General features: G+C 37.3%; 1 protein-coding gene across 1 annotated transcript; it reads left to right on the top strand.

Annotated features, from left to right (window-relative positions):
- The first annotated feature begins 5,865 nt into the window (after positions 1-5,865).
- LOC141898968 (uncharacterized) lies at positions 5,866-14,731 on the top strand. Its single transcript, XM_074785118.1, has 6 exons — positions 5,866-5,877; positions 6,008-6,147; positions 7,178-7,309; positions 9,768-9,847; positions 9,920-10,076; positions 12,607-14,731. The coding sequence occupies exons 1-6, from the start codon at positions 5,866-5,868 to the stop codon at positions 14,729-14,731; spliced, it is 2,646 nt and encodes an 881-aa protein (XP_074641219.1).
- Positions 14,732-16,978: the final 2,247 nt, after the last annotated feature.

The following is a 16,978-nucleotide window of genomic DNA, read 5'->3' as shown; positions in this document are numbered from 1 at the left end:
AATATATAATCATAATAAATAGTGACCTTCGTAAATTAGCCAGTAGCCTAAGAATAAAAAATATCTCTAACCACATTTAACTATTTCTTATCAAACGTTCGGTCATCATATTGTACATCTATGGAGGGAATTACTATCATCTTCAGTCAATAGAAGTGCAATAAAGTCTAGAATCTATGATTTGGTTTATATCATCATTGGGAATCAATCACATAATCAATTAATCACATTTGCCTCGGTATTTACTGGATTTACAGTTGAACATTGCTCATTTAATGTTTTTTCCAAGTGTTTTATGAAAAGATGTTTTTGTATTGGAGCTATAATCGGGGATGTAGCGGTCCGGGTGACGTTTCCATTTGCTTTAGATTAGACATATATCTTAAAATTGTTCTCGCTATTATCAGTCTAATGCATTTTATATTTTTTTCTTTTTATCATGTAAATTATTTAGAAATTAGAAACTATGGTTTAAAAGATGGGTATATAATAAGCTCGATAAAAGTAAATCAATCAATCAATCAATAATTTTAACATATTCATGCACACCTGAAGGTGAGCTGAAATCACTCAATGCAAACTAAGTTATAACTAATTTTCATTGTTTTCCCGATCAAAGGATGATAGAAGCAGCAAATTGTCTTACTTTGATCTTTCAACAGTGTTAAGCTGAAATTAGCATGAACACATTAGACATAATAATAATTAATGTGTACTTATTATTCATTATTCCCAGTAGATCAAAAGGGCCATGCAAATATCAACAAACTGATTTACGTTTGAAGATTTGATAACTTTTGATATATTCTTTGAGAATAGAATACTTGAACAGGAATATTTTAAAATACATTATGATTATATATTCCTAAAACTTGAATGTGGTATTTTGTCCGGAATTATGTGGGATATTGGTTTATGGTATTTTGGGTATGGGAATATGGCATGTGGGATTTTGGTCTGTGGGATTATGTCCGTATTTGTCATATTTTACATGTAACTGAAGGTATTGCTGTCATCTAAAATTAACAAGGTATTAAAATCGCGAAATCCAAGTTGTTCAAAATTTACACGAAAATATTTATACGTAAATCGAATCCAGGTCATAATACTTTGAATAATTGGGGATATTTACCTAAGGGATTAGTACCTAGGGGATTTTACCTACAACCCTACCCAAAAATCGCACGCTCAGAATGCCCTCACATGTATCCAAAATGGTTAGAGGTGAAAATCTACTCGGTAAAAATGCCTACTCTTCAAAATAGGTAAAAATCCCCCATCTCTTGAGTTGAAATGCAAGTAGATACAATCTTCAGTTCAATTAATTCATATTAGTATATCCAATTTATCTATATTTTACTGTACCGTATAACAAAAGAATATCATGAGCATACTAATTATTTTACAAATGAGGTTTGAAAAATATGACTAAAATAATTAACAGTTCATTAATGCTTAAAGTTATCGCACAGTTCATATCGCTCGCAAGCAACTCGCAAGTTAAAAAGAGTTCATCGCACAATTAAAATATATTACAAGCTCGAATTGAAGATATTCCAAATTAAAAGTTCGTTATTTCTAATATTATATCGTATAGCACAGTGAAATAAACCATAAATCAAAAAGAGTTATCTAGTTCGAATTATTAAAACATTTTATGCGTAAAAAGTTCATTAATTTCATTAATTCTATCTATTTATTTAAAGATTTATCGCAACAAAGAGTTAAATGCACATATTTCAGTTGTATTGTGGATGAATATAATTGGATAAATATCTTGCTTTCCGATATTCTTGAAAAATCGCCAAGTGAGGACTTTACCTAGGGGATCTTTACCTACAACCATCTAAAATACCCGAAGGCCCTAAATCCAGTAGGTTCATGGCGAAAGGATGAAATTAGGAATGTATTAGCAATATGATTTTTGGAAAGACTATTTGGTCTCCCGAAGATTAGATTTGCAGGCCAGACTCACTGTTGACCAAAGTTCTTAAAGTGAATTGCTTTAAAGTAATAGATATTGATGAAACAATATCATAAATTTTGAAATGAGTGGCCCAAGTCCGATATACGACATTATAGTGCAACATGTAGAGATAATTTTGGAGTAAATCGGGGAATTATTGCGCAAGCTGAAACACAAAAGCGTAATAACATGAAACTAAAAGAAGTTCCATGAAAATAGATCCTTGATTGGGGATCCATATTCTACAGCTGATGACACGCGACATCTTACATACTAGGGTGGTGACTACAGGACGGTTGACATATGACACCCTACACACCAGTTAGGTGATAACTCCAGAGGACGATTGACGGACAACACCCTACACGCGAGTTAGGTGATGACTCCACAGGACGGTTGACAGATGACACACTTCCTAAATAACAGTTAGGTGACGATGCCACAGGACGGTTGACAGATGACACCCTACACAACAGTTAGTTTATGACTGCACAGGGCGGTTAACAGGCAGACACCGTCAGTAAGGTGATAACTGTACCGGACGGTTGACGATAGGCCTCTCACGCCAGTTAGGTTCCGTGCGAACGAGTATGCTGATCGTCATGTATTCTGTTCCGAGGACATCTTCCACCTTCTTAATTATTCCCAAAAATCATTTGTTATTAAATTTACATATCATTTTGTTATATACTAGCAGGAAACTCGTCTTCGACAGGTTGGTTGATTTGGAGACATACGCATCATATACAGCAACGTCACATGTCTATTATATTAAATGATATATTCACATGCCTTAACAGAGAAACAGTCTCCCAACAGCCAATGGTATAGTTCACTAATTCCTGAATTGATGCCTCATAGTAACCCTTAACTCTAATCCTAACCCTAACCCTAATCATTCACATTTTAAACAATGCTAAAAACCTGCTAAAAATAAGTTATAATAAATAAGTGTTAGTTATATCAATTATAGCAAAAATACGAATGTAGGTAAAAATGTCCCGGGAAATAATGTCCCCGGAAAAAAAGTCCCGGAAAATATGTCCCCGGAAAAAAATTTCCGATGGAAAAAATGTCCCATATAGTAAAAAAAAATGTTCCGGTCTATCATTACTAATTTAGTAATTGTTGAAATTGTAATTGAAATGTATTACCAAGTTTGTTCTCTGGTGTTATTATGATGTGAAATTAACTACATTACCAAGTAATGATTGACTGGGACATATTTTCCCTGGGAAATTTTTCCGGGGACATATTTTCCAGGGACATTTTTACGGGACATTTACCGCATACCCCAAAATACATTTGACCATGGACTCTAAAATTGTTTAATGTCTTAACGTCTTAATCGTTTTAAAGTCCATGATTAAACAGGATATAGAAGTGTGTTCAGAAACAATTATGCATTTTTCAAAGAAATGTGTTCCCTTATGATATTGAATGGTGTGAAATTTAGGTGTCCTTTCTGAAATATCTTTACGTATGTGAATTCAACCAACTTACCCAATTATTGCCAATATTTGAACATCTTACAAAATAATGGTTGCAACATCTTTTAGGACAAATCAGGACAGTACATATTTTCGTACTAGGCCACCTTTTTGAAGAGCATACATTCTGAGATTTACAATAATTCGTTTAACACCAAATGCGGAGTTTTCCAATATATTTGGTCACCAATTAATCACGTGAAGTGATTAGCCACTGCTGAGCGTATTTTCTTTCACTGAACGTTTTATTTTACGTTTGGACCAAACTTTTTTCAATATTCTCGAATCCGAGAATGTATACGGTGCGAACTAACTGTACACTATTTCGGGTTTGGGTTTGGATTGTCTTTGAAGAAAGCAGATTTCCAGAAAATCGTAATTTTCGGGTTCTTGAAAACGGTCAATAAGTTAATGCAGATTAATACATTAAACCGCATAGAATCGCTACAATAAACAAAAGGTATCCAGGAAAAATAGTTAATATATTTCAGAACACAATCGATTTCACTGAATTTAGCATCATCATGTAGGATAAAATGAACTTCTGTTGTTTTTGCGATTCTGCTGTCGTTTCATAGCTTATTCGACTCGCTATCGAATGTAACAAAACAACGGTCACATGTGCCAATGAACTTATCGCAATTCGAGGTAATGGGCGTATTGTGAAAGCTGTTTCACAAGCACTTCTAATTTCCCATTGCTCAAAAGCCAAATTTGCATTCGAAATGTTGAGCCGATCAATTCTAATTCATACCTGGTCGTGTCACAAGCAATTCAAGCGTTTAGTTTGTACTAAAATTAAATGAAATACATTGATTGATAAAACACAAAACAAATGAATCTCAACTAACTGTCTACTGCTATGATCTACATTTTCATAATCTCATATATTGAACCATATTTGTATTTCTCATTCTAAGTCATCGTATTTGATGGGGAATATATTCTAGTTGGTTGTAGGTAAAAAATCCCCGAGGTAAAAATCCCCAAATATTCAAAGTAGGTACAAATCCCCACTTGGTGATTTTCAAGAACATTTCTAAGCAAAATGTTTCTCCAAATTTGTTCATTTGCAATGAGACTGAAATTTGTTGCAATGGAATCTTTCGTTGGGATAAATTCTTTAAATTCTCTTACAATAAAATAAATTGTTAGAATTAATAAGAATAATGAATATATTGAATAATTGTAATATCTTAAAAAAATTGAACTGGAATATTTTTGTACTGTGTTTGTTGACTTGTGGTATATTTGAGCAGTGCAATGCCATGAATTATAAGCGAAAATGGACTTTTGATTCTAGATGTTTTAGATTCAAGCTAGTAGTGTAATATATTAGTTCGATGAACCCTTTCATTAAGCTGTGTGATAACTTTTAGTACTAATTTAGTATTAATGGGCTGGTAATTTGTAGTATGTTTTAATTCAAGTATATACTATAGTTTGTATACTCATGATATCCTTATGATGTTCCACAATAATAAATTGGATATATGTACGGTATCAATTATACGAATTAATTGACCTTAAGAGTAGATTAGTAAAGAGTAAATTAAAGAGGAAATTAGAATTGTATGTTTGACAACGGATCCTTCGTTTTTGAGTCCATGGTTTGGCTCTGGTTTTATCGTGAGTTCGAATAACGAATATATAGAGAAGAATGGCGGGGATTCGACTTACGTGCATCTTTTATTTAGACAAGAGTATCATTACGTATATTCATGTAGAAATTGACATAATGTCAACAGTCAACAGATGAAACATATTGTATGATAATGATTGAACCAATGAGAAGTGCTCATGCGTTTGTTTCCATTTTATTAGAATCAAATCCAAACAGATGAATCAGATTCGAATATTTACTTCTGCGTTATGCGAAGATTTTCGTTATATCAGGGACTTTAAATGATTGAGGTTTCAGAGTCTATGGTTATGTAAATCTTATGATATTCATATAACCGTATGTTATTCGGTAGGAATTGTAGGAATTATGATTATCTGATAATTCAATCGGCTCGAAGTCGTTTGCGTATCATTCAAAAACGTGTAGCCATTTTACATTCTGATGAGTGATTTACCAGATTTTTTGATGACTTCTAAAGCTGGGATATTCAAGGCACTAACATTTAAGGTTTTTCGAGTTTAAAACGTCGAACTATGGTACCTAGAAAATCACAAAATGTTAGGACGCACAATCTCAATATTATCTACTAATTCATCTAATTTTTTCCCTTTGGCATGCTTAACTTTTAAAGGGCCTCCTGTTTCTTTGAAAAGATACATCGTTCAATACGCAACCAATAATCTTCAATAAGCTGTCTCCTTAGGTTTGCTATTCATATTGATATTAGAATACAATTCAGGAAAATAAGTTTATTCCAATCGACCATTAGTTACGCAATCGCCCTTATGCTTTACGAGGTGAAATGTCAAATTTCAAAAATCGTGTTACGTATTGTTCCCTTATTGGATTCAATGCAAGCGATGATATATAGAATCAAGGCTAATGGACTCGAAAATCATTCTCTGTTCTCACATTCTCTCATTTCAGGGTCCAGTTCATCAATCTTCTTTGCAGCCATTGATAACAATAGTTGTATTAATAGCCGGGGTTGTTGGAGGTCTCGTGCTCGTTATTTCTGTGATACTGTTTTGTAAATATTGTTTCAAAAAGAAAAAGGTGCTTAAAAGGTATGTATGAACAGATCCAACTGCAGAAGACATGTAAAATATTGAACGGGTTGATATCATTGCTCTATATGAAATAAATCAATCATAGGCGAACATGTACACTTTTCGATTCAAAGATTGCTGCCAGTCGGCAATCTTGGATACTTTATGACCTATATAATGTTCACCTAACAGAATCTTTTAATTTTCGCGATGTTGCTGGTTTTCCACAGGACAAGTACGGACATAGTGGTGGACAGATGGCGCGGTTGCGTGAGTTAGGTTTCCACGAAACTAGCCGCAGACCCGGCAATTATCGCTAGAGTTTGGGTCTTCGCTAGAGTGGGGCCTGTTCTAATGCCACATGCATTATTGACGAGGATATCCATTGCGATACGTAAAAAACGCGTCCGTGCAATTCATCCGCCTCACAGCTGCATCGTGGAAACACCGTAAAGGAACAGATCGATTCTTTCGCCCACGACCGTCCCTGCCCGCAAGCCCGCGTCCGCACCCAAATTTTGTGAAAACAATACCGGTGCAAACTTCACAGGGGCATAGCCCAGCCAAAACCAAAATATCCCCCGTGACTTCGGCTAGGGTATATAATAATCAACTATATCAATTGTTGATTCGTTCATTACTAATTGCAGGTTTTCTTGATAAACATGAAAACATGAAGGACGGACGTGTCCCCCAAAACGTTTTTCATTTTGTTCATCCCTTCTCAACCGGATATAATCTAATCGGCCGTCGACATAAATCGTGTTAAGAAGCGTGTATCCATTTTCGTTTTGGATATAGTCTGGTTTGGCGATTTGCTCCTTCCTTTAGTATACCGGTACATCACGAACTGGAAAATTGCCTGTTGGACGAATACTATCGTTTCGTCTCCCTTAACAGGTGTGATGTAGAATACGTCGTTATGATTTTATGCCAAGGTGTGGCATTTTACTTGACGTTGTACCAAAAATACAGTGAATTATTCACAACGAATCAAGCGGGAAAAGCAACTCGTAATCATCTGCGCTTATTATAATTTTCATTTCAGGCAGCCAGCCGTATTTTCTAAAAACTCTCCTGAGAGAACGTTCATTCCTCTGCCGAAATTCGACAGCATCGATTCGATTTCTGAATCACAAGTTCTATACATTGACAATGATAAAACATCACACGATGAGCTGTAAGTGATTTCTAAAAAATGCTTTGAATTCATGCATGGTACGATGGGAAGATCGTAAGTTGAAATTAAGATCTGGGGCGGATTAAGGGGACATGGTCCGAGGTCAATATTTTACTTCGATTACACTATTACTGGTCATTTTGTTTTAGAATCACTCTAGAAACCCAGAAACTTATCATTTCTTTAAACATATCCATGAATGGACAAATCTTGAACCTCGCTATAAGGCTTCACCTAGGAAGTTTCGTCCCTTCCCAAATCTAAACTTTTGAATCCGTTACTAGAGATTGTAAATCCTACCGAAAAATATTGAAGCTGCAGGGGCGGATACAGGGGGGTGCACGAGGTGGCTAGTCACCCCCCCCCCCCAAAAAAAAAAAAAAAAAAATTTTAAACACCTATATTTTCTTGATTCATGCGTGAGAATGGCCCTGAACGCGTCTCTGTTCAAATTATTTTCGAAAATTCTCTGGTCTGGAACCCAGACAGTAGCCTAGACACACACCCACACCTCAAAATTCCCAATTGTCACAATCGAGTCGACGGTTATACTTAGTTGGAGTTTTAGAATGCTTCTGAGAGCCTCTGAGCACTTCATTTTTCAAAAAAAAATTTACTAGCGGGGGCCCATCCCCCGCTCGTACAATATTAAACCCTTTATAAAATCCTGTATCCGCCCCTGAAGCTCTTTCTGTTTCGGGTGTCCCACAATGATATCATAACAAAATCGGAACTACATCTTGAATAACTAGAATCTGGCGCCGCCACTTAAGTCTCTTCGGGGTAGGCAAACGATGGCACGTAACATATTTATTGCATACTTTATAGAAAACAACAGAATTAACTTAATTATATTCATTGACGCTGTAAGAATCATTCGTTCAAGTCTGAATTAGATAAACCTAATTCTTCCTCAAATCAAGATACTTGGAAATCCATCAAATATGGCTGAAATGATATCATCAAACATATATTTTCATCATGCAATAAGACTCCAAGATGGCTGCCCGTGTCACCATATCTAATTGGCGATGACCTCTTTTTTCGAGAGGGGTGGACATTCTACCTGCCCCAATCTTTACATAATGTTTCGTGGTAATCCTTAAAGAATTGTAGGCTGTATCGTGCTAACAAGAAATTCAAGATGCATAATATGCCCAGGTAGTCATATTTGTTGGTGCATGATCTCTACATTTAAAAGGGATGGACATCTCTCCTGCCCCAATACTCACACCATGTTTCCTGGAAATCGATTCAGAAATATAGCAGCGATACGGGATTTCTGAATAGCAGCTTTATTGATTTGCAAACCTTTTATGAATTACATAAAGAAATCACAATTTTATCGTCGGGTTCCGGGTCTGACATGAATGGTTCACGATAAGGCCCTAAAATTACTTTCGATATGAAAAGGCACTATGTGACTATCCATTAAAATTTTTTCGATATGAAGAGCAATATGAGACTATCCAAATAAAGTTGACTCGAATTGGCATGCATCCGATTTAAACCCAAAACGGATATTTCTAATTTGTTAGAGTGGAAACTTAATTCTATATCAATGCAAGTCTAACCCAATGATGACTGGCACTGTCGGACATAAATGCTATCCAAAATGTTTTGGTATCCCAAATTAAAATCTATGTTGTAAATGTAGATCTTTCATTAAAACTCGGCGAGATAATACGAGTGCGGAATATACAGTAAATTCAAGAATCGATACCCTAACCATATGCATCTAGCAGTCTTGCAATTTACCACAAGGCTAGGTTAGTGCTTGCTACATATACCGATACAGTTGCTGATGAACAGTGAACTTCCGGGTATTATACAAAGCGGTCTCTATTCACTCTGCTTTGAGCATGGTTTTCTGTCGGCATACTTGGTTTGATAGAAAACATCCATCAAGGATTGCAGCGGCCTCGAGAGCACACTTTGAGCAAAAGAACATACCTTCCCTCCACCGCGGAGACATAAATAGAGTGATTTCTTACAATAGTATCGCATTTTATCTAAGCTCAGTAGCAAATGTGCCCACAAACATGGATTGACCACCCCGTTGACCACATGGTTTAACATCGTACATGTAAATTCGAATGAAATGTTCTGATAGGTCCGAATTTTGAATATTGAATTTTAATATTTGAATGGGCATGCGAAATTCTGGCGACATCTATGCGCTATCAAATTTTGGAGAATGGGAATTGATATCAAGAAAATGTGACACGTTCAGATTTTCCTTCAGAAGAGTCAAAAAGCATGTATAGATCGGGCCAAAAACTATACATGTACCAGGATTTTGCAAGGAGTTTTTACCGGTTCGACAAGTAAACAAAGCAATAATACCAAAATTGTTTTCAAATAAACGATTTTGACCATTTTTATGGTCGGGAATGATTCCGGACTACCAAAGCAGAAAATCGACCTCTGATGGATGACATTTATACTTTTTTAACAGACTCGAAGAGGGAATGGCGGGTCAAGATGATGATGAAAATATTGATATTGCAGTTGCCCGATACCAAGAATCGCTCAAAGGTGAGCATAGAAGACGTATATTTTAATCGTCATACAATGATTAAATAATTCATTAACACATTACTTTTATAGCTGAAAATCAATCTCAGATATCGCAAATATCTGATGTATCGTTGAGTCAACTGGATATGGATAGTCGCCGCGACAGTAGCCAGTATACAAGCAGCAGCAGGCGAGACTCTAGAACTACTGTCGTATGCGTTGATGATGACAAATCCAGTCAAGGAAGGCGAGTATCCTTCCAACTCACCGCTGAAATGATGCCATCACAGTTCAGGAAGGGTTGTAGGTTCGTTCAAACTGCAGTTTACTATTTCAATTATTAGATCATTTGAAAGATTTGCTCAATCTCTTTTCTTTTTTCGTGTTTCTTTTTTCATCGTTCCCTTATCTCACACCCCTCTGTTTCAGTATGTTCGTTAAAATGACACAGTCTAAACTATTATTATTGCTGAATATCCGAGACATTTATGTGGACGTCGGAACCAATACTTATATACTAGTTTTCGAACAAGAAGGTTAAGGCCATGTTTTTTATAATGGTGCGAAGCCTGGTCTTGATGCGCGTACCCACGTAAATATGGTTGCACATTTGCTTCGGGTAGACTTGGTTTTGGCCACGGCTTTAAAAAGTTCATTCGGGTAATTTCCTTCTGGCCATGATTAGGGGCTGTCCATAACAGATGTCCACACAAAATATGGCAAATGTCCACATAAAATCCATATCAGCTTGACCCCCTTTCCTTTTCCGACGGTCAGTGGACCTTAAGTTTCACAATTGATAAAAATTTGATGCAGCATATAGGTTAACATTGATTAATTCAATATAAACGTAGAAAATCCTTGAATGAGTTATATTTCAAAATGTTGCAATGTTAAATTTACTTTTACTTTTGCCCATAAACTAGTGACCCCCACTTTAAAGATGAACATCCATATCAGAGGAATCCCCTCCCCCTTGTCCACAAAGACCCAATCCTCCTACAGCGTGGATGTCTTTTCATGGTCGGCCCCTTATCATCATCATAACTATTGTTCCTTTTCTTAATATCATATGACTTTATGGTATAGTCTGGGTACTATTTCTCTGTAATTCATGTGGTTAAGATAATGAAAAATGATGGTTTCTGTACCGGACAAAATATTGTTGTCGTTATCAACCACGAATGTCGTGGTTATTAATTACTTTAGTTCAATATCAAAGGATTTGATAAGGTTTTTCCGTATCGGGTATCGCTACGGCGTATTGAGGCTTTTTATTTCAATGATGATAGTTTTCTCACCTTTCTGCGTGACGTGAATTTCATGAATGAATTCGACAAAACCCACACTGCCCCATCCAAAAACGTGCTGTTTGTAGTACTAGAGTTGCAGTTTGAATGTGTTACACCCTTTCTCCCACTGTTATTGACATTATTCCTTATCTGATGTTGCCCTAACTATACCTCATTTGCATGTGCATGTATGGAAAACATATACTGGTTTCATAATGAATACGATTAAATTAAGCTCATTGGTTCTTTGAAAAATGATTTTGGTCCCACACGTATCCCATACGCCGTTTGATATTTTCTTAATGCTATTTATTCGTGTGCGTACAGTCAGTAATGTAAACTTTATTGTTGGCCAAAGCACTATCTATAAGAGTTGTTCGAATGCCTAAGTCTAACAACTACAGCATGTTCACACACGAAACATACATACCATGCATATCAACTATTGCCTTGACATGTACGATTCATAGATGAATGATAACGAAGAGTCGATACATTCTGCCAAAATATGACCATATAGAGGAGTAACCAAAGACAATAGTGCTCGTCCATGCTTTGAAATCAATGTTTGTTAAAATGGACAGATTTTACTCTTATGGTACCTAGTAAATCTAGTTATATGTGTCGACGTAGTAGACAGCGGATGCGTCGGCTGACATCGAACAGCTTACAATACAAATTGTCGAATGGGTCTTACCTCTGGGAATGCATGAAAGGTGGTGAGGATGAGCGTTTTAGTGAAGCCGCTATCAGTAGTTCCTTCCTCGTGAACCTAAGACGCGTCCGTATGAGGCAACTCACTGTAAATGCTTCTATCGCTTGTTTAACAGTGTGCCCTTTCTGAGATAAACATGACCTGTTCTTTATACATTAGCTTCGATACGTCATTTGAAATCGGAAAAAAGAAAAAGAAATCAATGTAAGTTTTTGTATAGATGCGTGCTTTGAATATACTTCCAGTCCACGTGATGCTAAATATCTTCGGTTCCTGTCACCATGAATTTATTGTTCACTGTATTCAATGGCAGTATATACATTTGTTGTTAATTCAAAGGTACTGCAGTTGTTCTGTTACTTTTTGGTATCATCATCTTGTATCATCAAGAACGTTTCAATGAAGTTATTTTCAGAAATATGTTCCCTTACCCTACGGAAAATGTTCCTAGGTAAGCGATCACCCGATGCATTTGAAATAATCTGTGGATGCACTAACAGGTTGGTGCGGAATGAAGCTGTCGCAATGATTAAGCCAAACATGATAATAGGGGGGGGGGGGGTAAAATGCTCATTCCAGTTGTGAGAGTAATCAGTCATACAAACCTATCGTGATTGTATGTTTGAACCTTAGAAATTCAACTTGAATGTCGTATCTCGTTACAAACCGAGGTGTGTATTTGTATTCATGGTAAATTAGTGACGCAAGGTAGGAGAATTATTTATTCGAAAAGTGTATAAATATCAATTCGAATATTATTTTTTTTCCAGTCGTTACACGGACGGAGATTATCATCACTTGAAGAAAATGAGAATTGAGAAGGGACCAAGTTTATCACAACTTGTACGACAATGCTCAGTTGGCGTACCAGCAACGATTTACCAAGATCGTCACATCGGTGATCGCTACACTCGCTCAATGACAGATGACCCCAGCATGTTCAACGATAGTTATTGTGACGTCCACATTGATCCATCTACCCCTATGCTACCAAATGTACAACAGGAAGCTCTGTCGCCTGTTCCTAAAGGTACGAAAACCGAAGTCCGCGCTGACGTACATTGTATTTCGAACAGTAATAGTAGCCTTGGCAGTATACGTAGTAAAACGAGTAACGCCAGTCAATCAAGTAAGATGAAACCCACTAGGCAACAAAACGAAAACGGCGTTTTTCCAATAGAAAACCATATGGTAGTACGATCAACACCAGCCAATAGACACTCAGTGAGTATGGAAACTGTGAGTCCAGTGGATTCAAATGATATATATCCGAGGGATTCTGCCAGAAAACGACGTGTAAAAAGTTACGACGGAGGTTTGTGCGCATATGAATTCGATAACAAGTTAAATAAAGGACCCTTTTATAATGCTGACTACGACGTTGTTTCTGAAGGTGGGGGTTCACCTTGTTTGAGTCGTAGTAAAGTTCGCTATAACGATACCGGTAGCAAAGAAGATGTCAACAGCGATGCGGCGGTTGAAATGCTGGACGAAATAGTTATTGAGGCGATGAGTCTCACTGGTAGTGACGACACAGAAACATTAAATGGATCTCAGAAATATCGGGAATTGTGGAATCTCAGGACGACATTCGAAGAAGAAGAAGATATAAGCGACACTATTCAAATGGAGGATACAGCATCACCGGATCAATCACCGGATAGAGAGATAGCAACAACGTCGTATACAACCTCATTCGAATCAAACACTGAACCGATGACATTCCAAGAGGAAAGTGATCATGTGATGAGCGATCAGCAGGCTGATTCGCCCGGTGAATTCTCTAAATATAATTTACTTCATCCGAATTACGAAGCTCGCAGGCAAACTTATACGAGTATTTTGTCGAAACGACTGAAGAAGTTCGAGGTAAAAACAAGCACAGAAAACAGCTTTGATAGCGTTGAAACTATGGACACAGATGGTGAAGTGTCCGATACCAGTCGACCTGTTGATACTACAACTTCGTTTGAGTCCACTACTGACAACACAGATAGTACCGGTGACAGTCAAACTCATAAATTACAGCAGATGAAAGCAGATAGTGGCTACAAGTCGTTGGAAACAAATAAGCCACCAAAACTTTCGAAAAAACAAATACACTTCGCTCTCGATACAGGTAGTTACGAACAAGAGGAGGAAGAATACGATGTACAAAGTTCAGTAGATAAATCCCCCGATGCGGCTGCATTGCCAACTTTGGCAATCGCATCGAAACGTTCAAAATCTGTAAAGCCAGGGTCGCATTTCGATCGACGAAATGGAAAAACTGCGTCCAAAAAACGTAGAGAGTATCGAGCCGAGCGGCAAATAATACATGTATATGAAAGTATTAACGAACCCGAAACTGATTCCAAATCAGAACCTCCATCAGGTGACAGTTTCGAAGAAAATTCAGCTCCCAGCAAATTTTCAGTGTTCAGTCGATTTTTCAAGTCGCATTCTCTTACTCGTGAACTAAAACCCCGAACTTTACCCCGTGATTACAGTATAGATTCAAAAAGTGACGCCTTATTTAACGAATTTAGTCGAGTCGAACCCGAATTGAAAGGGAACAAAGAAAATAAACTTGAAATACGTTCTCGATCTCCCCGCTCTAGACCACGGTTACATCGCAAACATACAGAACCTGGTGAAATATATCGATTTAAACGAGATAAATTGGCACCTGAAATGCGAAGCACAAGTTTAGGTAGTGACAGTAGTTGTGCCAGCTCTCGCAGACTTTCACCCCAAGACAGTATAGAAGAGGAGTTCGTACCTAATGAACCTCATCGTGTTTGGGGAAATACTCGACCAGCAATCGACATCGACGGTAGCACGTCACACACGGTGACAATACACGAGATACCGATTATTTGCTTACCAGAAGAAGAACTTGTCCCAGATATTTGAGTTAATCTGAGTAGCATATCAATAGCCCAAATGTGACCGAATTTGAAAAATTTCCAAAATTTCCAGATAGCGATTACATGTAGTAAATTGCCCTACGTAGTGGACACACACAGATCCGTGTCTGACTTATATTATGCCATACACAGATAGTAATTGCTACCTAGCTATGTGTATCGAAGAACTGAAAATGAAGACGTCATAGAAATTGTAGTGCTATGTTGATATACCGGTAATCATTATAATGATGTTTTCCCCGTAATTTTTCGTTTTTAATGAGGCGTGTAACTTTTACTACATGTATTTTCGGACGTGTGAACTGTATTTTAAAGGGGGTGCCGTTTTCACGTAGAAATTGTACCATCCATAGTATGGACATCTATCTGTAATACAAAGTGCGATACTGGCTGGCTTACGTCGACAAGCAACGCGACGCCTACCGACGCAACTGGGTTTATCGCCGATTAGCGGCAACTACGAGAGGCCGCCAGTTGCTGCTCTATCGGTTCGACATAAGCCGGCTTGCGTCGCAAGCCGTATCCGGCTAGTTTCCCATATTCTACTCCGGCCTACTGTAGGCGGACAGTTGCTTTTGATCGCAACCGACATAAGCCCATCTGCGACGCGACTCAGAACTGAACGCAGGGGTTCCAGCCAATAGGAGACCGCATATACATAGTACAAATTATGACCGATAGTTAGCGTCATTCGTAATTAATCATAAACTTTCAAATTCAAGTAGGTCAAATCGTAAACCAAACCTTCAGCACGGCAGATGACTGGGGCAAAGATCAAGAAACGAAATTGGTAGAATTATGGTGTGAGCGGACACCTTTATATGATATTATATATAGCACATTGTATTCATAACAGAATCAGCAAGATAAAGATCTCAAAGAAATAGCTCTTCTAATTGAAATATATTTCCCAATAATTCAAAAAATTCGAATCTATTCTCGTAATGCTTATGATGTGACCATCTGAGCCGTTGCAGTTGCCAGCAATCGTAACCGACATAAGCCAGGAAGCAACTGGGAGGATCTCGTATCCCGTTAGTCGGCCTCAGTTGCTGCGAATCGGAGCGCAGTCGACACGGACGCTGTTGCTCTCAGTTGCGTCGGTAGGTTTCGCGTTGCTTGTCGACATAAGCCAGCCTTAAGACGCATTTGTCCAGGGCCGGACTAAGCACTCCAATTGTTTGGGGTGTAGTTCAGAGAAACCCAATAAGGGCAGTTCTATGGGATGTAACATTAATGTTTGCAAAAAGGGCACTTTTCCATAACTTCTGGGGAGGGGGCAACTGACCCAACGCTATATACGGCCCTGTTATCGCATCGTTAACGGTTGACCCTATGCAAATAATCGTAGCAAAGTTATTGAGGTATGTGGGGTAACGATTTTTAAATACTCGATAAGCAAATATTAGATATTTTGGGCAGCACCCGCTTTAGAAATGAAATCACAATGCTTCTGGATTCAGCCTAAAAGATAACGTAAGATATAGAAGTCCGTTGGGTAAGGATTAACAAAAAATACCCTCCACGCGAAGAAGTACAACTTTCTTTGTTCCGTGCTTTTGTAAGTCCCATAATGCACGTCTACAAATAAACGCGACTGCTTTTTGTAAAATTGTAATAATGCAGTTTTGCTCGTTCAGTTTGTGAATGTGATTGCACCTTGGAAATAACAGTAAACTATATCAATCATATATTTTTTTCATCACAAAATTTTATTAAATATACAAAAACTATGAATATATGTTTAAATATATATATTTCAGTGACGATATATGCATGTATGTAAATGTATTAATTACATGTTAAATTCTTTATAAGCCAAAACCAACTGTACACTTGTATCAGGTGAAGTAAAAATAACGTTTAAAGTGATATTGTGTTTATTATCTGTTTTAGTGTTATATCAGTTGGGTGAGCGCGCGCGCATGAGTCTTAATTCTGGTTTGGACACAGTTTCACTCTCGACATGATAACGGCAGAGGATCAACTTACGGACCTCTGAAGGTCAAAGCTAAACAAAAATGTCCCTCTTTGATCTGGTCAATAGAAAGGAAACATTCAAATATCACCGCTACTTCATGGAAAAGTGAAATTCTTGTCGTACATTGGTTATATTAAACAGAAAGAAATATGTCCAATAGAATTCATGCATCAATTATATGACGATATTATGACTGAATCTTGAAGATTCCGGTGTTAAAACCGATAATTTTGGCCGCTAAATGAACCGCTA

Source organism: Tubulanus polymorphus, chromosome 2 (assembly GCF_964204645.1).
Source record: "Tubulanus polymorphus chromosome 2, tnTubPoly1.2, whole genome shotgun sequence".
Lineage (NCBI taxonomy): Eukaryota > Metazoa > Nemertea > Palaeonemertea > Tubulaniformes > Tubulanidae > Tubulanus > Tubulanus polymorphus.
The sequence above is the reverse complement of the archived record's forward strand: the minus strand, read 5'-3'. Positions and strand labels throughout refer to the sequence as shown.

What these genes read in the sequence shown, in the direction of transcription:
- LOC141898968 (XM_074785118.1), top strand. An exon ending in ATACCAAGAATCGCTCAAAG is followed by an intron (nt 9,848 to 9,919) that starts GTGAGCATAGAA and finishes TTACTTTTATAG; the next exon opens with CTGAAAATCAATCTCAGATA. An exon ending in GACAAATCCAGTCAAGGAAG is followed by an intron (nt 10,077 to 12,606) that starts GCGAGTATCCTT and finishes TTTTTTTTCCAG; the next exon opens with TCGTTACACGGACGGAGATT.